Source organism: Hyaena hyaena, unplaced genomic scaffold (assembly GCF_003009895.1).
Source record: "Hyaena hyaena isolate Hyena2069 unplaced genomic scaffold, ASM300989v1 scaffold_598, whole genome shotgun sequence".
Classification (NCBI taxonomy): Eukaryota; Metazoa; Chordata; class Mammalia; order Carnivora; family Hyaenidae; genus Hyaena; species Hyaena hyaena.
In genome coordinates, this window is record NW_024081233.1 from 670,363 (window position 1) to 685,864 (window position 15,502).

Consider the following 15,502-nt stretch of genomic DNA (forward strand, 5'->3'; position numbering starts at 1 on the left):
TAAAAAAAAAATCCGCAATCTGTCATAATGTGAATGAACCTGGAAGAAATTATGCTAAGTGAAATAAACCGGTCACAAAATAACAAGTACTACCTGATTTCACGTCTATGAAGTATCTAAAATAGTCAAAATCATAAAATCCAAGAGTGGAACGGTGGTTGCCAAAAGCTAGACGTAGGAGGAATGGGGAGCTGCCAGTCAACATGCATAAAGTTTCAGTTAAGCGAGGTAAATTCTAGAAATCTGCTTCCAACATTGTACCTGGAGTTAACAATACTGCCTCATACACTTAAAAATTTAAGGGGCTAGGTCTCATAGTAAGTATTCTTACCACAATAATATAAAGTAAAAAGTTAAGAACACCTGGGTGGCTCAGTCTGTTAAGCGTCCAACTATTGATTTCAACTCAGGTCATGATCTCACAGCTGTAGAATCAAGCCCTGCATCGGGCTCCATGCTGAGTTTGCGATTCACTTTCCCTCTGCCCCTCCCCCATTTACACATGTGCGCTCTCTCTCTCGCTCTCTCTCAAAAAAAAAAAATCAGAAAAAAAGTTAAACAAAACAAAACAAAAAACTGTTCCTAAGTCCTGGGCTCACCTGACTGAGACATTCTCCTTTTCTGATGGTTCACTGGTAAGGCCTCATCTTTGGTCTTCAATGATCTTCAAATAAATTAATTTTACATTTTGCTCAGCTTTTCAACTTGCCCTCAAAGTGAGGAGGGGTAATTGGTCTGGTGAACTAATAATCTGCCATCATCAGAATGGTACATTGATTTTTAGTTTTTGCAAATTCTGGGTTGTTGTGGCATTCCATGAAACTTTCTCCTCTCCTAAATCAAAAAGGATGAATGAAAAGGAAAAAAGAAAAGACAATCCATAGAATAAAAGAAAATATTTGTAAACAGTGTATGTGGTAAGGGACTAGTATGCAAAATTTAGAAAGAGCTCTTAAAATTCAAGAATAAAAAGACAAGTACTTCAGTTTAAAAATGGGCAAAGGATCTGAGTTGACACTTTTGCAAAAAGATCTACAAGTGGCCAATAAGCACATGAAAAGATGCTCATCATCATTAATCATCCGGGTAATGCAAACCCAAACCAGTACGAAACACCACTTCACTTTACTTGGATGGCTGTGATCCAAGAAGACAGATAACTGGCAAGGACACGGAAAAGTTGGAACTTTTATACTTTGCTGGTGAGCATAGGAAATGGTGCAACCATTTTGAAAAACAGGTTGGACTAAAATGCAGCGGACTATTATCCAGCCATTAAAAAGAAAAAACACTGGAGTGCTTGGCTGGCTCAGTCAGTGGAGTGTGCGACTCTTCATCTCAGGGTTGTGAGTTTGAGCCCCACACCGGGTGTAAAGATTACTTAAAAATAAAATTCTTAAAAAATAAAGAACAGAGCCCTGATACATGGTGCAACATGAATACCTCTGAAAACGTTATGCCCAGTGAAAGAAGCTTGACACAAAAAGCCACATATTATACAATTACATTTATATAAAATGTCCAGAGTAGTCAAGTCTAGAGAGAACGGAGGTTAGTGATTTCCAGAGTCTGAGGATGTGGGGAATGGAGAGCAAGGAAAATGACTACTAACAGGCATAGGGTGTTTTTGTAGAGTAATAAAAAATGTTCTAAATTAAATGGTATTGATCATTGCACAACTTTGTGTAATTATGCACTTACTTAAAAGGTGAATTTTATGGTATGTGAATTATATCTCAGTGAAATATTAAAGTAGATAAATCCAGAAGCCATGTTTGATTCTGGAAAGACCTTCATGTCTGGAGGTTATATCTCTGTTCAAACCTGAAATCATGAGATGACGTTTCTGGCTGAAGCTACAAACATGGCTGACCTTAAAACACTTTATAAAATATCATCCTTTTCTGTGGGGCAGCTGGAGTCTGATTCTTCACCTCTCAAAATGAGTTTTATTCCTCACCAGAATGGTGACTTTGTTCATTTTATTTACTTATTTATATATAAAAGAAACGGTAATAACTAAGTATGTCATAGCACATTAAAAACTATGAAATTAAATGACCGAATAAAATTCATCTTGATTATTTGATAACCAGCTACACTTTGTAACTGAAATAATGAATTCTTATCTTCTAAGAAGAACATACTGCTAGGGAAAGAAATGTTTACTAAAGAAAGGGCTAATTTCCTGGTGTTTCTCAATTCCCTGACATATTTTTCTTCACTATTCTTTCCTTTTTGTTTGTTTGTTCCATTAGGCCCTTATTATTTTGTCTTCTTTGCAGAGTTTAATGCTTCTAGCCTCACTATTGGGTTGGGTTGAATATCATAACTACTTAGTAGAATGCTAACTACTTGTTGAAATAAATTTGAAGTTTTACATATTTAGAAGTTAAGATAAATGCTTCTTTTTTTTACACTGAATACTGTATTCTTCTGAAGTTCATAAATACCTGTGTTCCATATTTTTATACTTAACTGTTGTTACCAACACTGAGTTTTCAACTAGTAGATGTTAATATTTTAAAAAAAAATTTTAATGTTTATTTTTGAGAGAGAGAGAGAGAGAGAGACAGAGTGCAAGCAGGGAAGAAGCAGAGAGAGAGGGAGACAGAATCTAGAGCAGGCTCCAGGCTCTGAGCTGTCAGCACAAAGCCCAGCATGGGGCTGGAACTCATGAACCACAAGATCATGACCTGAGCCAAAGTCAGGCGCTTAACCCGTTGACTGAGCTACCCAGGCGCCCCTATCTGTTAATATTTTTAAGTGAATATTATTATCTATGCTTTCAAAGCATGGAAGTGGTAACACCATGACATTCTGGGTAATTCAGCCTTAACTGCAAATTTGTTACAGACTTACCACCTTATTTGCTTAACATAGGAGGTAATATTTACTTGTTGGTGTTATAGAATCACTAGAATGGTAAATGAGAAACTGTCACAGAGAGACTCAATTATTTGAGTCTTCATCAGCTGCATTTTTATGACATTTTTTATTCTAAGTGTAATTATCAATGTTTTTAGTTTTGAATAATGAGAAGAGCAGACATTTAAAATCATGCTTTGGGAGCAAGATATCTGAGATTAAGCCTGAAAACAATGCACTGGCTCTTTCTCTTTTTTCTTAACGCGATCCTGTATGTATTTATTTTTCTGGCCAGGTTTAAGAGCAGGATTAGCTGCCTCAATTGCTGGGAGTTCTATTATCAACAAAATGTTACTAGCAAATATTGATCCTTTTGGTGCAACGCCTTTTATTGACCCAGATCCAGATTCCGTGTAAGAAAAATACTTTTGTAAATATCTCATTTTGGCTTTTCTTGTTTTTACTTTATACGAATGGTAACACTGTTAATGCATTACAAGAAACATTGTTCCCCACACAAAAAGGGTCATGAGAAAGTTTCAAGAGATGATAATGATGAGTACATTGATGCATTTGAAACACAGTGGTTTTCAGGATTTGTTCTGGAGGTAGATTCTGTCCAGCCCATTTCCCTGTGGCAAAATGAGGCACACCTGTAGTCACTTTTCCCTGGAATATTGTATTATTTATTTCAGGAAGCATCTGGCCCACACTGATCTCTTCCCTTCTTAAAAGTACAGGGTTCTTTTGGGTTTTTTTGGGGTTTTTTTTGTTTTGTTTTGTTTTTTGGCAGTTCAATATGAACTTTTACTTCCATGTTTAATTTTGTTCTTATATCTCATTTCTCTAATGACATTTCTCAAAGACATCGCCATATTGTTTTAATTTAAAGTCATGTTATTTGACATGTAGTTTGTCCATCAATAAGAGTACAGTGGAGAAGACTTAATAATGCTCAAGAAAGGAGCATTGGCACCTGACTGCCAGCCCCTCCCACTTGTATATGTAGTGAAGGGTTCAAGTGGGAAGTAAAAGAACCAAGGTTTTATTACAAATAATAGATAGTGCTTTGCCCACTATCCCTTTTATCACATGTACCAAAAATTACACATATGTACTGGGGTTGTACACATGGCATATAAACAGGAAATAATTCCTGCTAAGTTTTACTCTCTTCTGTAAGGAATGGAAGCTTAAATGGTGTTAAGCGCTGTTTTGTGTGCCAATTGTAATTGTGATGAATCTGAAATTGACTTTTATGTACTTTTCCATATTATCACAGAGATGGATATTCAGAAAAATGTGTCATGAACAATTACTTTGGGATTGGATTAGACGCAAAAATTTCATTAGAATTTAATAATAAGAGAGAGGAGCACCCTGAAAAATGCAGGTAATTTTGGGTAATAGTAATAATGTTATTACAGGAAGGCAATTTCACTTTAATTTCATTTATTACCACTTTTGCTCCCTCTGCCTTTAAAGGGCGAACAAATAATAGCTATTGAATTGTCTACCAATGTTTATTTTCAGGAGCCGAACTAAAAATTTGATGTGGTATGGAGTCCTTGGAACCCGGGAGTTATTACAGAGGTCGTACAAGAATTTAGAACAGAGGGTTCAACTTGAGGTAAGTTCATCTTGAAGTAAAGATATTTCAGGTTATTTTACTTAGAAAAATAATTTCATTTGGGGAGCTCATTTGGCCTCAGTTCCTCTTCGAGTGTTTAAACACTCAATAGAAGTGATTACCAACTTTATACTAAGGGAGGAATAGACACTGGATATGAATGACACACTTAATTATCATTCTCATTCACTCCTGAAATTTAGATGCTATGTGGAGTCACGGTAGCCTGTGAGAAGGTGCAGCTATGAGAGTGCATTTATAGGAGAGCATTTGTAACAGATTCTCACAGATTTTCTCATTTAAGTTTACAAATGTTGACCCAATTCTATAATGGCCTGAAGTGTAACAAATCCCTGGAAAAAACATTTATAGTAAGTAGACTCTTTTAATTCAAATGTATATTTGTTCCAATTATTTCTAACAATAGTAAACTAAAAAGAGATTTTGAGCATTTAAATTTTTCAGTAGTTTTTGATTTAAATAGGAAATTAAGGACAGCAAAAGTTATTTAGTCTTCTCCAAGAAGAGAAAAAAGAAGGTTGGAGACATGGCTCTGAAAATCCTACTAACTTCTGTGAAATTTTTTTCTTTCACCCTTGATCCAGGGCTCATAGTTTATACCGGTATGCATGTCTTTCCTATCTTGTGTCTTTTTATAAGCAGATATTTTAAATTAAGTTATAGCCTACATACAAAAAAGTCTGCAGATCTTAAGTCTACAGCTTATTGGATTAAAGAGCACATTTTTTATTTTAGGTGTTATCTTAATACTGGAATGAGCACTGGCTCATTCATTATCAACAATGCTTTCATAAAGATAAATCTGTTATACCTTCCACTCTAGAACACAATCACATGATCAGCTCGTTTGATTTATCACCACTTATGAAATTAAGATGGATATTACTGACACTTTTTCCATCTCCTTTAAGCTGGTGATATGATTTAAACGGCTTCTTCTAAAGCACACAGAGATACCTGTTCAATTTATTAGATTCAGAAAAAGTTCATTATTCTACTAAATACTTAATGTCTGTTCATTTTAAGAAATACACAGTTGGGCAATAGCTGTGTACATGATTGGCCCTAGGTACTGGGATAGAGTATAGAACTTTGAATTTGTTTTTATAAAAAAAGAAAAGAAAGTGTAAAAAATATGTATAGGAGTATAATCAAGCATAAAATATTCTCAGTTATTTAAAATGGTTGAAAATGGATTGGAATTGGATTTTCATTTGTTCTAAGGACTGGGGACGATTTTGATTTGGTATTAGAATGCAAGTTTTATAAAGTTATTTTAATTATTTTTTATTGAAAGAATTATTTAATGAAAATATAGCACCTATTTTAAGTATGACATCTGCAAGCTCTTCTCTTTTAAGATGAAAGATTGAGAATTTACTTACCTGTCATGTATAATAATTCACCAGCCATATGATACTTGTTCCCTATTTAAGTAGTAATTTAGTTTTCATTTTTGTGATTAATTAGAAGACAGAGTAAGTATGGGATACTTCCTGACATGCATGGTTTTTCTCTCCTTGGTTTTGGTTCTGACTACTTGAGAAATCAGCTTGAGTTTTGGCCAGCCACCAGTTAGTGACAGAGGACCAGCCCAGTATGAGGAGTTCCGAGACGGGCGAGATGAGGTGGCTAGGACCCAGAAGCCCTCACTCAACTTGCTTCCAAAAGGATGCTTATAATAAGCACAAAGATGACCATAATACGAGGAAAAATACAAGTGACTTAAAAAAGAAAACTCAAGAAAAGTACTGCCTGATTTGGGCAGAAAGAGGTTTACATTCTTAAGTTTGTTTTTCTGTAACCTTACAGAAAGGTAATTTACACCTTAAATTTTTTTTTAGTTAAAAAAAAAAATAAGATAAAGTTAACACGTAGGAATATATTTACAGGAGAGCAAACATTACCAACACCCTTCCCTCCATCATCCTTTGCCTTTGGCCTTCTAGTGGCTTCCCAACTAGTGGTTTTGCTCTTTTTATCTAACTTGTAAGCTTTTTACCTTACAGTGTGATGGGCAGTATATTCCTCTCCCCAGTCTGCAAGGAATAGCAGTATTGAACATTCCCAGCTATGCCGGAGGCACTAACTTTTGGGGTGGAACTAAAGAAGATGATGTAAGTATCTCCTTGCACCTTCTAAATTCTAGAGGCTGCCCACATTCCGTGGGTCATGGCCCATTCGTGCATCTCCAAAGCCAACAAAGGCACGTTGAGTCTCACATTGCATCATTCTGATCTCCTGTACTGCACTTGTCTTCCCCTTTTAATGACTTTTGGGATTACACCGAGCCCACTACATCATCCAGAGTGATCTCTCCTTCTCAACGTCCCCCCTGGTAATCACACCTGCAAAGCCTGTTTGACCACATAAGGTAACATTCACTACGTCTACAGATTAGAACGTGGACATTTTTAGGGTAGAAAGGGAGATGTTATTCTGCCTACCAAAATACCTTTCTGTCTTTTTAACTTTCAACATTTATGTGTCCATTACTTTATTTTTAGAAATGCTAAGAGAGCTCATTTGTCCATTAACATTTAGGTCTATGTTTGTCCTGTTTTTAGACTTTCGGTCAAAAAAGAAAAAAATGCAGCTTAACAATGTAACATATAATAATGAAAACACTGTGACAACTATAAAATTTCCATTAGCTGTGAATTTTTTGTCAGCCTGTAACTACTCTTCCATTCTTCAATATCTTGATGGGAAGAAATCAACAAGATAAAGATAAATAAAGCTAATGACACCTCCTAGGTAATAAGTGTTCTGAGAGCTCCACATTCATTTCAGACAAACACAATTTTTATCTAAATTTTACCAATGAAGAAACTGACACAAAGTTCACACAGGAAGTAGCAGAGACAGGATTTAAAACCACACAGTGTGCTCACAAAAATAAGAAATTGGGGTGCCTGGGTGGTTCAGTCAGTTAGGCCTCTGACTTCAGCTCAGGTCATGATCTCTTGGTTTGTGGGTTTGAGCCCCACATTGGGCTCTGTGCTGACTGCCAGCTCAGAGCCTGGAGCCTGTTTTGGATTCTGTGTCTCCCTCTCTGACCCTCCCCTGCCCACTCTGTCTCACTCTCTCTCTCTCAGAAATAAATAAAAACCTTTAAAAATTAAAAAAAAAAAAAAAAAAAGAACATACCAAGTGAACTGGGTATTTTAGGTTTCCTGAAATTACATGCATCATTTTATCAGGACATCTGAGTTACGTGTGAACAAATATTTGATGCATTTTATGCCCAGATGGATTATTTAAATGTTTTTTAATGTTTATTTTATTTTTGAGAGAGAGAGAAACAGAGCAGGGTAGGGGCTGAGCGAGAGGGAGACACAGAATCTGAAGCAGTCTCCAGTCTCAGAGCTGTCAGCACAGAGCCCGAACGCGGGGCTTGAACCCACCAACTGCGAGATCATGACCTGAGCCAAAAGCAGATGCTCAACTGACTAAGCCACCCAGGCATCCCCAAGATGGATTATTTAGAATAGAATAGTTCACTGGTTCAAAGAGTGCTTTATGAAGGGCATGAATATTTTATCCATGTGTGTTTTAAATCTTTTTTATTAAGTTTTCTTACATTAAATCATCTTCAGTGGGGTTTTTTTGGGTGGTGATGTTCCTTGGCCTATCATTTCCTAATAAAATTTACTTCTGCTTCCTATTTTCATAGGGTTTGTTTTTTTTTACTGTATATGTTGCAGAATTTACACTGCTGATGTGCCCCTTCATCGAAACATTAACCTCATCAGAGGAAATGTAATACAGTTTTTCCTTTCAGATATTTGCTGCACCATCATTTGATGACAAGATCCTGGAAGTCGTTGCAATATTTGATAGCATGCAAATGGCAGTTTCAAGGGTCATTAAACTGCAGCATCACCGAATAGCCCAGGTTTGTTTTCTCTGTTCTAACCTGACCTCCCTCCTTGGGCCATGGGAAGCTATTCTGAATAACCCCTATGCTGCCTGTCCATCTATAAAATACGGACTTTTTGTCATGTTAGTCGTTACTGTGCCATGGTAAGTGGAAAAATAGACATTCCGTCCCACGGAATGGACTCAAAGTCAAGCTTGGATGCAGATTGTCAGTTTCTCGGGATGATTGGTTCTCTAAAACAACTTGTTTTATTTCAGTGCCGCACAGTAAAGATCACTATATTTGGTGATGAGGGAGTCCCCGTGCAGGTAGATGGCGAAGCTTGGGTGCAGCCGCCAGGGATCATCAAAATTGTGCACAAAAACAGAGCTCAGATGCTAACAAGGGACAGGGTATGTAAAAAAAACATTCCTCTAGGTTTTTATCGAGACTTTTAAAAAATATTCAATTGTTATGAAAAGTAGAAACCATGGAAAAATATTTAAATGGTCTCTTAAATCTGACAGGTCATTGTAATTTTAAATGTGAACATTTAGGGTTTTTTTTTTTTAAAGTTAATAGACTATATTTTTATTGTTTCTTTTAGTTTTACAGAGAAATTGATCAGAAAATACCAAGAATTCTAATTCTATTCCCACCTACCTCCTTACCTTACTGACATATAGTCCCTTATCATTGACATCTTGTGTATTAGTGTGGTACATTTGTTACAGCTGATGAGCCAATATTGATAATTAAAATTCATAGTTTACTCTTCATGTACGTTTTATAGTTTTTGATGAATCTGTAATTACTTGTATCCACCGTTATAGTAGCATACAGGATAGTTTCACTATCCTCAAAATTCCCTGTGCTCCACCTATCATCCGTCACTCCCTCCCTTACCTCAACCCTTGGCAACCATCTACCGCTTTACTTTCTCCAGTTTTGCCTTTTCCAGAATACATGTTTCAATTAAGGCCATACCCATAACGGAGGAGACTGCCAAAACCCATCTTGTCCATTGTGCATATAAAGATTGAGGCAGACATTGAAGCCGTCTTTTTAAAACTTTTCAGTGACGCATTCACTGTCATTGATCACATTACTTACTTTGTATGATAACACTGGAAAGCGTTAGGCAATCTTTTTTGTATCTTATGATTTCTTTAACGAGGCTTTAGATTAGGAAAAGGCAACGGTTTTAAAGTCATTTGTGTAACATCTCAATATACACTTATTTGGTCTCAGAGCTTCAAACTGACGGTTCCTTGCAATACTGATTTTTAAATAGGCTTTTGAAAGCACTCTAAAATCTTGGGAAGATAAACAGAAGGGAGATTCCGGTAAACCAGTTCTCCGAACCCATTTGTACATCCAGCATGCCGTTGACTTGGCCACGGAGGAGGTGTCCCAGATGCAGCTGTGCTCCCAGGCGGCGGAGGAGCTCATCACCAGGTATGGCGGGGCTGCCGGCTGCGGGTGGGGAGAACTCTAGCCTTGGCAAGTGTTGTTTTCTAGTTTAGATACATAATTTCAGTTGTTCAGGGGTATCCCAAAGAGATGCATTTACTCTCCTTCCTCATTTGCTGCCTCATTCATGCCTCACTAAGGACTGCCCTCCTTCATTGGACCTTCTCCCTGCACATACAGGTGCACACCTGTGTTCTCTGTCGAACAGACCTTGGACTTGCTGAACCCCAGTGGGGAGCTTGCCTAATGTACCCTACCACACAGTGCGCTTTCTGTTATTGTTTATTTCCCCAGTTTTACACATTCTTTACACTGTACTACTTACTGATATGGTATCTTATAATTATTAATCAAAATGGTTATGGAATGTAGACGGAAATATACACATGCACCCTGCTTGCAAGGACATCTGGGGGTGTGTGGGTGGGAAGAGTAAGAGAATCAGTTTCCAAAAGACATACCCAGAGATTGGGAGACAACACAGAAGTTACTTTTAGTAGACAGAAAGGGAAGAAATGAAAACAAAACAACCCACACAAGTTCCATGAATGTAAAACAGAGAAACAGATATAAATCCCTATAAGCAGGAGTAAACTTCAGTGGGAGAAGCGGGGTAGGCATCCATGGACAAGTTACTTATCACCTCTTCACCTAAATCTTCTCTACCAAATGGGGCTAATGAGAGCTAACTTTGCAGGTCATTGTGAAGGTTCAGTGAGACCTATCATATCTTAGCACATCATGTCTGGCCTAGTTAGTGTTCTGGTAGTTTAGCTAGTCTGTTCTTCCCACACTTCATCTGGTCACTGATAAAAATGTTGAAAACGAAAAGAAGGAGAACAAATATTTAAATATTTGTTAGAAACCTAGAATGTACTAGAGGTTGGAGATGTAAGAGAAAAGGGTCTCCTCCCTAAAGCTGGAGACCAACATTCAGAAACAGAATAAAGTACAAGTGCAAGATACTAAGTTGCTTAGAAGCAAGGTAAAAGAAAATGAATAGTCAGATGTATGTACAGAAGTGCATTATCGTACCTCCCAGCTTCTTACCCACAGAGATTAGTTTCAGGGTACTACAGACAACTTACATGGACCCCACTTTACCGTGGGGTTGTTTTTCCTTCTTTTCCAGGCCTGGTGAGGGATAAGTAACAAATCACTGATATACACAAGGTATACATGTGATAATTTGATATGTGTATACATTGTCAAATAAGTAACCATAATCAAGCTAATTAACAAATGATGGAAAACAATATGGTGGTTTTTTAAACAATTAAAAATAGAACTACAGCATTTTCTTGAAACCAAAATATACTTCCTATGCTATTTCCCTTGAAACCAAATATACTTCCTATATTAACTTCCTGTCAACTAACCAAATAACCTTATCAAAACAAGGGAAGTGAAGGCAAAAAAAAAAAAAAAAGGCCAAAAGCAAGTCTGGCCAACCTAGTTTGGTTCCCCATATATTAATTTGCCTTTTTGTTTAATTTTGCAAAAGATGAAAATCAGGCTCATGCATCTATTTTCAAAACTTACTCGTTTAATATTCAGCAAATAATTTGGAGTCCCTGCTGCATGCAAACCTCTATATTAAGCCCTGGGGATGACAAAATGGCTGTGTGGTGGTCCCTCTTCTTAATTTGCTGGCAGGGTAGTAGGGAAAAGTGCAGCCAAAGGACTCACAAGACTCAGAGTGGAATGCTGTGAATAAACAGAGGAGGCCACAAAGTAAGGGAGGGCTGCCTGGAAGAAGAGACCTCTCAGTCAAGTCTTGGGGAAGAGTAAGAGAAGGAGCATTCTAAACATGGGAACAGGTCTGGGCAGAGGCCCAGGGGAGTGTGAGTGCATAGTGTCTTTAGGCAATCTCAAGGAACTGGGGAGGCAGAGAGAGTGGAAAATGTGAGATGGAGGGGTGAAGAGGAGCCAAGTGTTTGCCAGAATGTTTCTGGAAGCAATGTGAAATATTGTCTGCAAGACAGCAAAGCAGGGGCAGGGACAATAGTCTTGGGATGGTCCCGATAGGAAACAGTGGATTAAGGTAATAAAGATGGACTGAAGACAAACTGCAGGTAGATTAAGATCTAAAATTGCCAAATGGCCTGAATTATGAGACACGGCGACCCTAAGGTTTCTACTGAATGGCTGGATGGATTACGGAGCCTTTCAAGGAACTGTAGGATTCAGGAGGAAACATAGATTTGAGAGGGAGAATGACAGGGTCCATGTTCCACTTACAGAATTTAAACTACATTAGAAACGTCTAGGAGGAGATTTAGTAGTCGAAGTATTCATCTGAAATTGATTTGTCTCTTTTCCTTGTTTTGAAAATTAGAATAATTTTTACCCACCTCTATTCTTCTGATAAATAACCCCTTCTTCACGATTTCTCAAGATTATTGGTAGCAATACTGAGATGACATTCGTAAATTCTTTTGTGGCTTGGATATCAGTTATATGATCTTTACCTTTACTTCTGATTCAACTATCCAGGACTAGTCTCTTTTCTTGTGGGAAGATCATCTTCTCCTTGAAGATGTCAGAAACAGAAAGGATTTGAATAGTTTTGCTTTCTTACTTATCTGCAAACTTTATGTCATTTGTTAGCAATTGGTGGAACTTTTCTTCCTTTCTCTTCTTCGGCCATACTGCCCTCCAGGATCCTGTCTGTTTAGGACAATCTTGAAGGTTTAGATTCTCGAGGACTGTGACACAACAGGCTTTGGAGCTAATGAATATAGATTCAAATCCTGGCTCTGTTACTTAATTAGCTTTGTATGCATTCTGAATCTCCAAGCCTCAAGGTCTTCATCTATAAAGTAGAGGAAATTCATCACAGCTACCTTTTAAATTACGAATGCTAAATTAGGTAATGTATGTAAAGAACTTAAGAAATAGATGATAAATATGGTAACCTTCTTCCCTTAATCTGTTATATTTGTTTCTGGTTGAAGCTTCAGTGAATTAAAACTTGAGTTTCTGGGGGCGCCTGGGTGGCTTAGTCGGTTGAGCGTCCGACTTTCGCTTAGGTCATGATCTCGCGGTTCGTGGGTTCGAGCCCCGCGTCGGGCTCTGTGCTGACTGCCAGCTCGGAGCCTGGAGCCTGTTTCAGTCTGTGACTCCCTCTCTCTCTGACCCTCCCCTGCTCGCGCTGTCTCTCTCTCTCTCTCCTAGAAATAAATAAAAATATAAAAAAAAAACAACAAAAAAAACTTGAGTTTCTGCTCCCTGTAATTGGGACCTGTCTCACTTTACAATGATACTTCAAAATGAAGTGTTCCTATATTTTGTTCTTCCAAAAAGCACCTCTACAGGCTTATCTGTGATTGTAAGCCTAACTTTTCCCATTAAGATTTTCAGTTTAGCATTCTTCGTTGCAATGGGGTTTGGATTTTTTAAATCTATCCTTTGTTATTCATAATTGAGCACTCATTAAAAAAAATTCCCATAATGACCTTGGTTTGTTGTTTTTGTTTTTCTTTTGTTTTTTTTTTTACTTGTCTTAGACTACCACTCCTATACTTCAGAACAATCAGCAATGCTCAAGGGCTTTTTTTTTTTGTTCATCTGCTTTATTTTTGCTTTCAGGATCTGTGATGCAGCCACGATCCATTGTCTTTTGGAGCAAGAACTGGCTCACGCTGTGAACGCATGCTCCCACGCACTGAATAAAGCCAACCCGCGGTTCCCAGAGGTGAGGAGCTAATGGTAAATCTCATTCTACAGATTGTTTGGTACTACTTATATATTTCAATGCTATAAGATGTGCCACGCCCTATGAAAAGCATTCTACAGTCTGTAGGAGTGTCTGCCAGAAGCTTGTGGTAAATTTGTGGTCACATTTTCCCTGATTTTTCTTTTCCTACCATCTTTCCATTCTTACTCTTAAATTCTTCTTTTTTAACCCCCATTTCATTTTCAATCATTTGTTACCTTTCCATCTTCCTTCCACTTAATTCTCCTTCAAGCTACTACCATTCCTCCTTATCCTTTCTTTCACCTTCTCCCCTACACCTCGATGTAGGGCATACCTAGATACTGTGCTTTTTATTAGAGATGTTCATTCATTGTTGAAATCGTGTACAGAAGCTATTCTCACTTCATTTTGTTCTACTAAACCGGTACGTTGGTAAATCCTTTAGTGTAGAGACTACAATTTTGTAACTTCTGTTAACTTTTTAATCTAGACGTTAATAATAGAAGGGATAGAATATAACCCTATTGAAATGTGATACACAGTACAAGACTGTAGTGTAGAGAAAACTGATAGCATCATTTTATTCTTTTAAATTATTTGATGGAAGTCACCTAAACCAATACACAGATAAGTGCTAGTCCTCAAGGTGATAGTCTAAAAAACAATCTGGTTGGAACTTCTGAGAGTGAAAGTCAGTGGATTGAACTGATTATGATCTGATAATACCCCTTTAAGTCATTGCCTTCTTTGACTTAACTTTTTTGTGGGGGTATGTATATGTGGTTGTGAGCAGGCACATGTTTGTATGTAGGGGATGTGGTCCTGAGTGTATCAGTACAGTCAGAGCATTTGCCTGGTTCAGTGCTGGAAAGATCAGGAGAAGTAATCATCTGAACAAACATGAGTGTGAAGTTATTCAATGATAATACATTTGAATTCGGTAGGGTTTTAAAAATATCTGTGATGTGAATTTATTGGAAGAATAAAATTGGAAGTATTTGTTGATGACTGAATCCCAATTTAATACAGAACTACTTGTCTTTGATGTGTTGTGTTTTTTTCTAGAGTCTTACGAGGGACACTGCCACTGAAATCGCCGTCAATGTGAAGGCACTGTATAATGAGACAGAATCTTTACTAGTCGGCAGGGTTCCTTTGGTAAGGAGGAAACGACTGATAGCACAGGAATGACCATCAGTGTATGGGCCTCCCTTTCAGTGATGAGCACACATTCATCAGATTCCAAGGCAGAAGCAGCCTTCTGGCCTTCATCCTTACAGCTTTCTCTTTACCTGGCTTTTGCCTTCAGGAAAGGACATGGCTAAACTGGGCAGTTGAGATTCAGGCTAACAGAAGAAGTTTCTTCCCCTTACACATGCCATCATGTTTTTATGCAGTTCTACCTTCCCCAGTCAGCTTTGATAGATCTGAGCCTCAGGAAGTAAGCAGGCCTGCCTCAGGTACTCATTAACTCATTCTTGCAGAAAAGTAAGGAAATTAGGTTTTGTTCCCAGAATTAACATTTGAAATATGATTGGTATGGAATTTAGATTTGCTTAAAGGGCAACACTTTCTAGACTGGATGCTCCAAGAACTAAATTCAGGCACTCTCCCCACTCCTAGAGTGGTCCTGGAAATCAAGTTTAGGGCAGGTCTGAATCTAACCACAGTCCATGGACCTCAAGCATAAGAGCTACAGCTCCACAGATGTCCTGTTTGGTTTGCCAGAGTCTGGCTTGTCAGCCTTTCTTCTCTCACCATTTTCAAATGTTCTAGAATATTGGGTCTTCTCGCCACCTAGTGTTCACTTGTGGGTTATTGACACGTGCTGTCCTAACTGTGTAGAAAGCCTAAATGCGTTAGCTATTTTTAACTTCCTTGTAACAATTCCGATTAACTGATCAGTGATGGTCTTGAAACATTTCTCTTGACTGTAATTTTATCTCTT

At 37.7% G+C, this 15,502-nt stretch overlaps 1 protein-coding gene across 5 annotated transcripts in view; it reads left to right on the top strand.

Annotated features, from left to right (window-relative positions):
• The window catches only part of DGKH (diacylglycerol kinase eta), a 182,211-nt gene that overhangs the window by 144,087 nt on the left and 22,622 nt on the right, over nt 1-15,502 (top strand). For all 5 annotated transcript variants that reach the window (XM_039257079.1, XM_039257077.1, XM_039257081.1 and 2 more), the window contains exons 19-27: nt 3,164-3,281; nt 4,151-4,261; nt 4,402-4,498; nt 6,529-6,636; nt 8,304-8,417; nt 8,660-8,794; nt 9,676-9,839; nt 13,446-13,551; nt 14,620-14,712. In XM_039257079.1, coding sequence (XP_039113010.1) covers nt 3,164-3,281; nt 4,151-4,261; nt 4,402-4,498; nt 6,529-6,636; nt 8,304-8,417; nt 8,660-8,794; nt 9,676-9,839; nt 13,446-13,551; nt 14,620-14,712 — 1,046 coding nt within the window. The remainder of the gene's footprint in view (nt 1-3,163; nt 3,282-4,150; nt 4,262-4,401; nt 4,499-6,528; nt 6,637-8,303; nt 8,418-8,659; nt 8,795-9,675; nt 9,840-13,445; nt 13,552-14,619; nt 14,713-15,502) is intronic.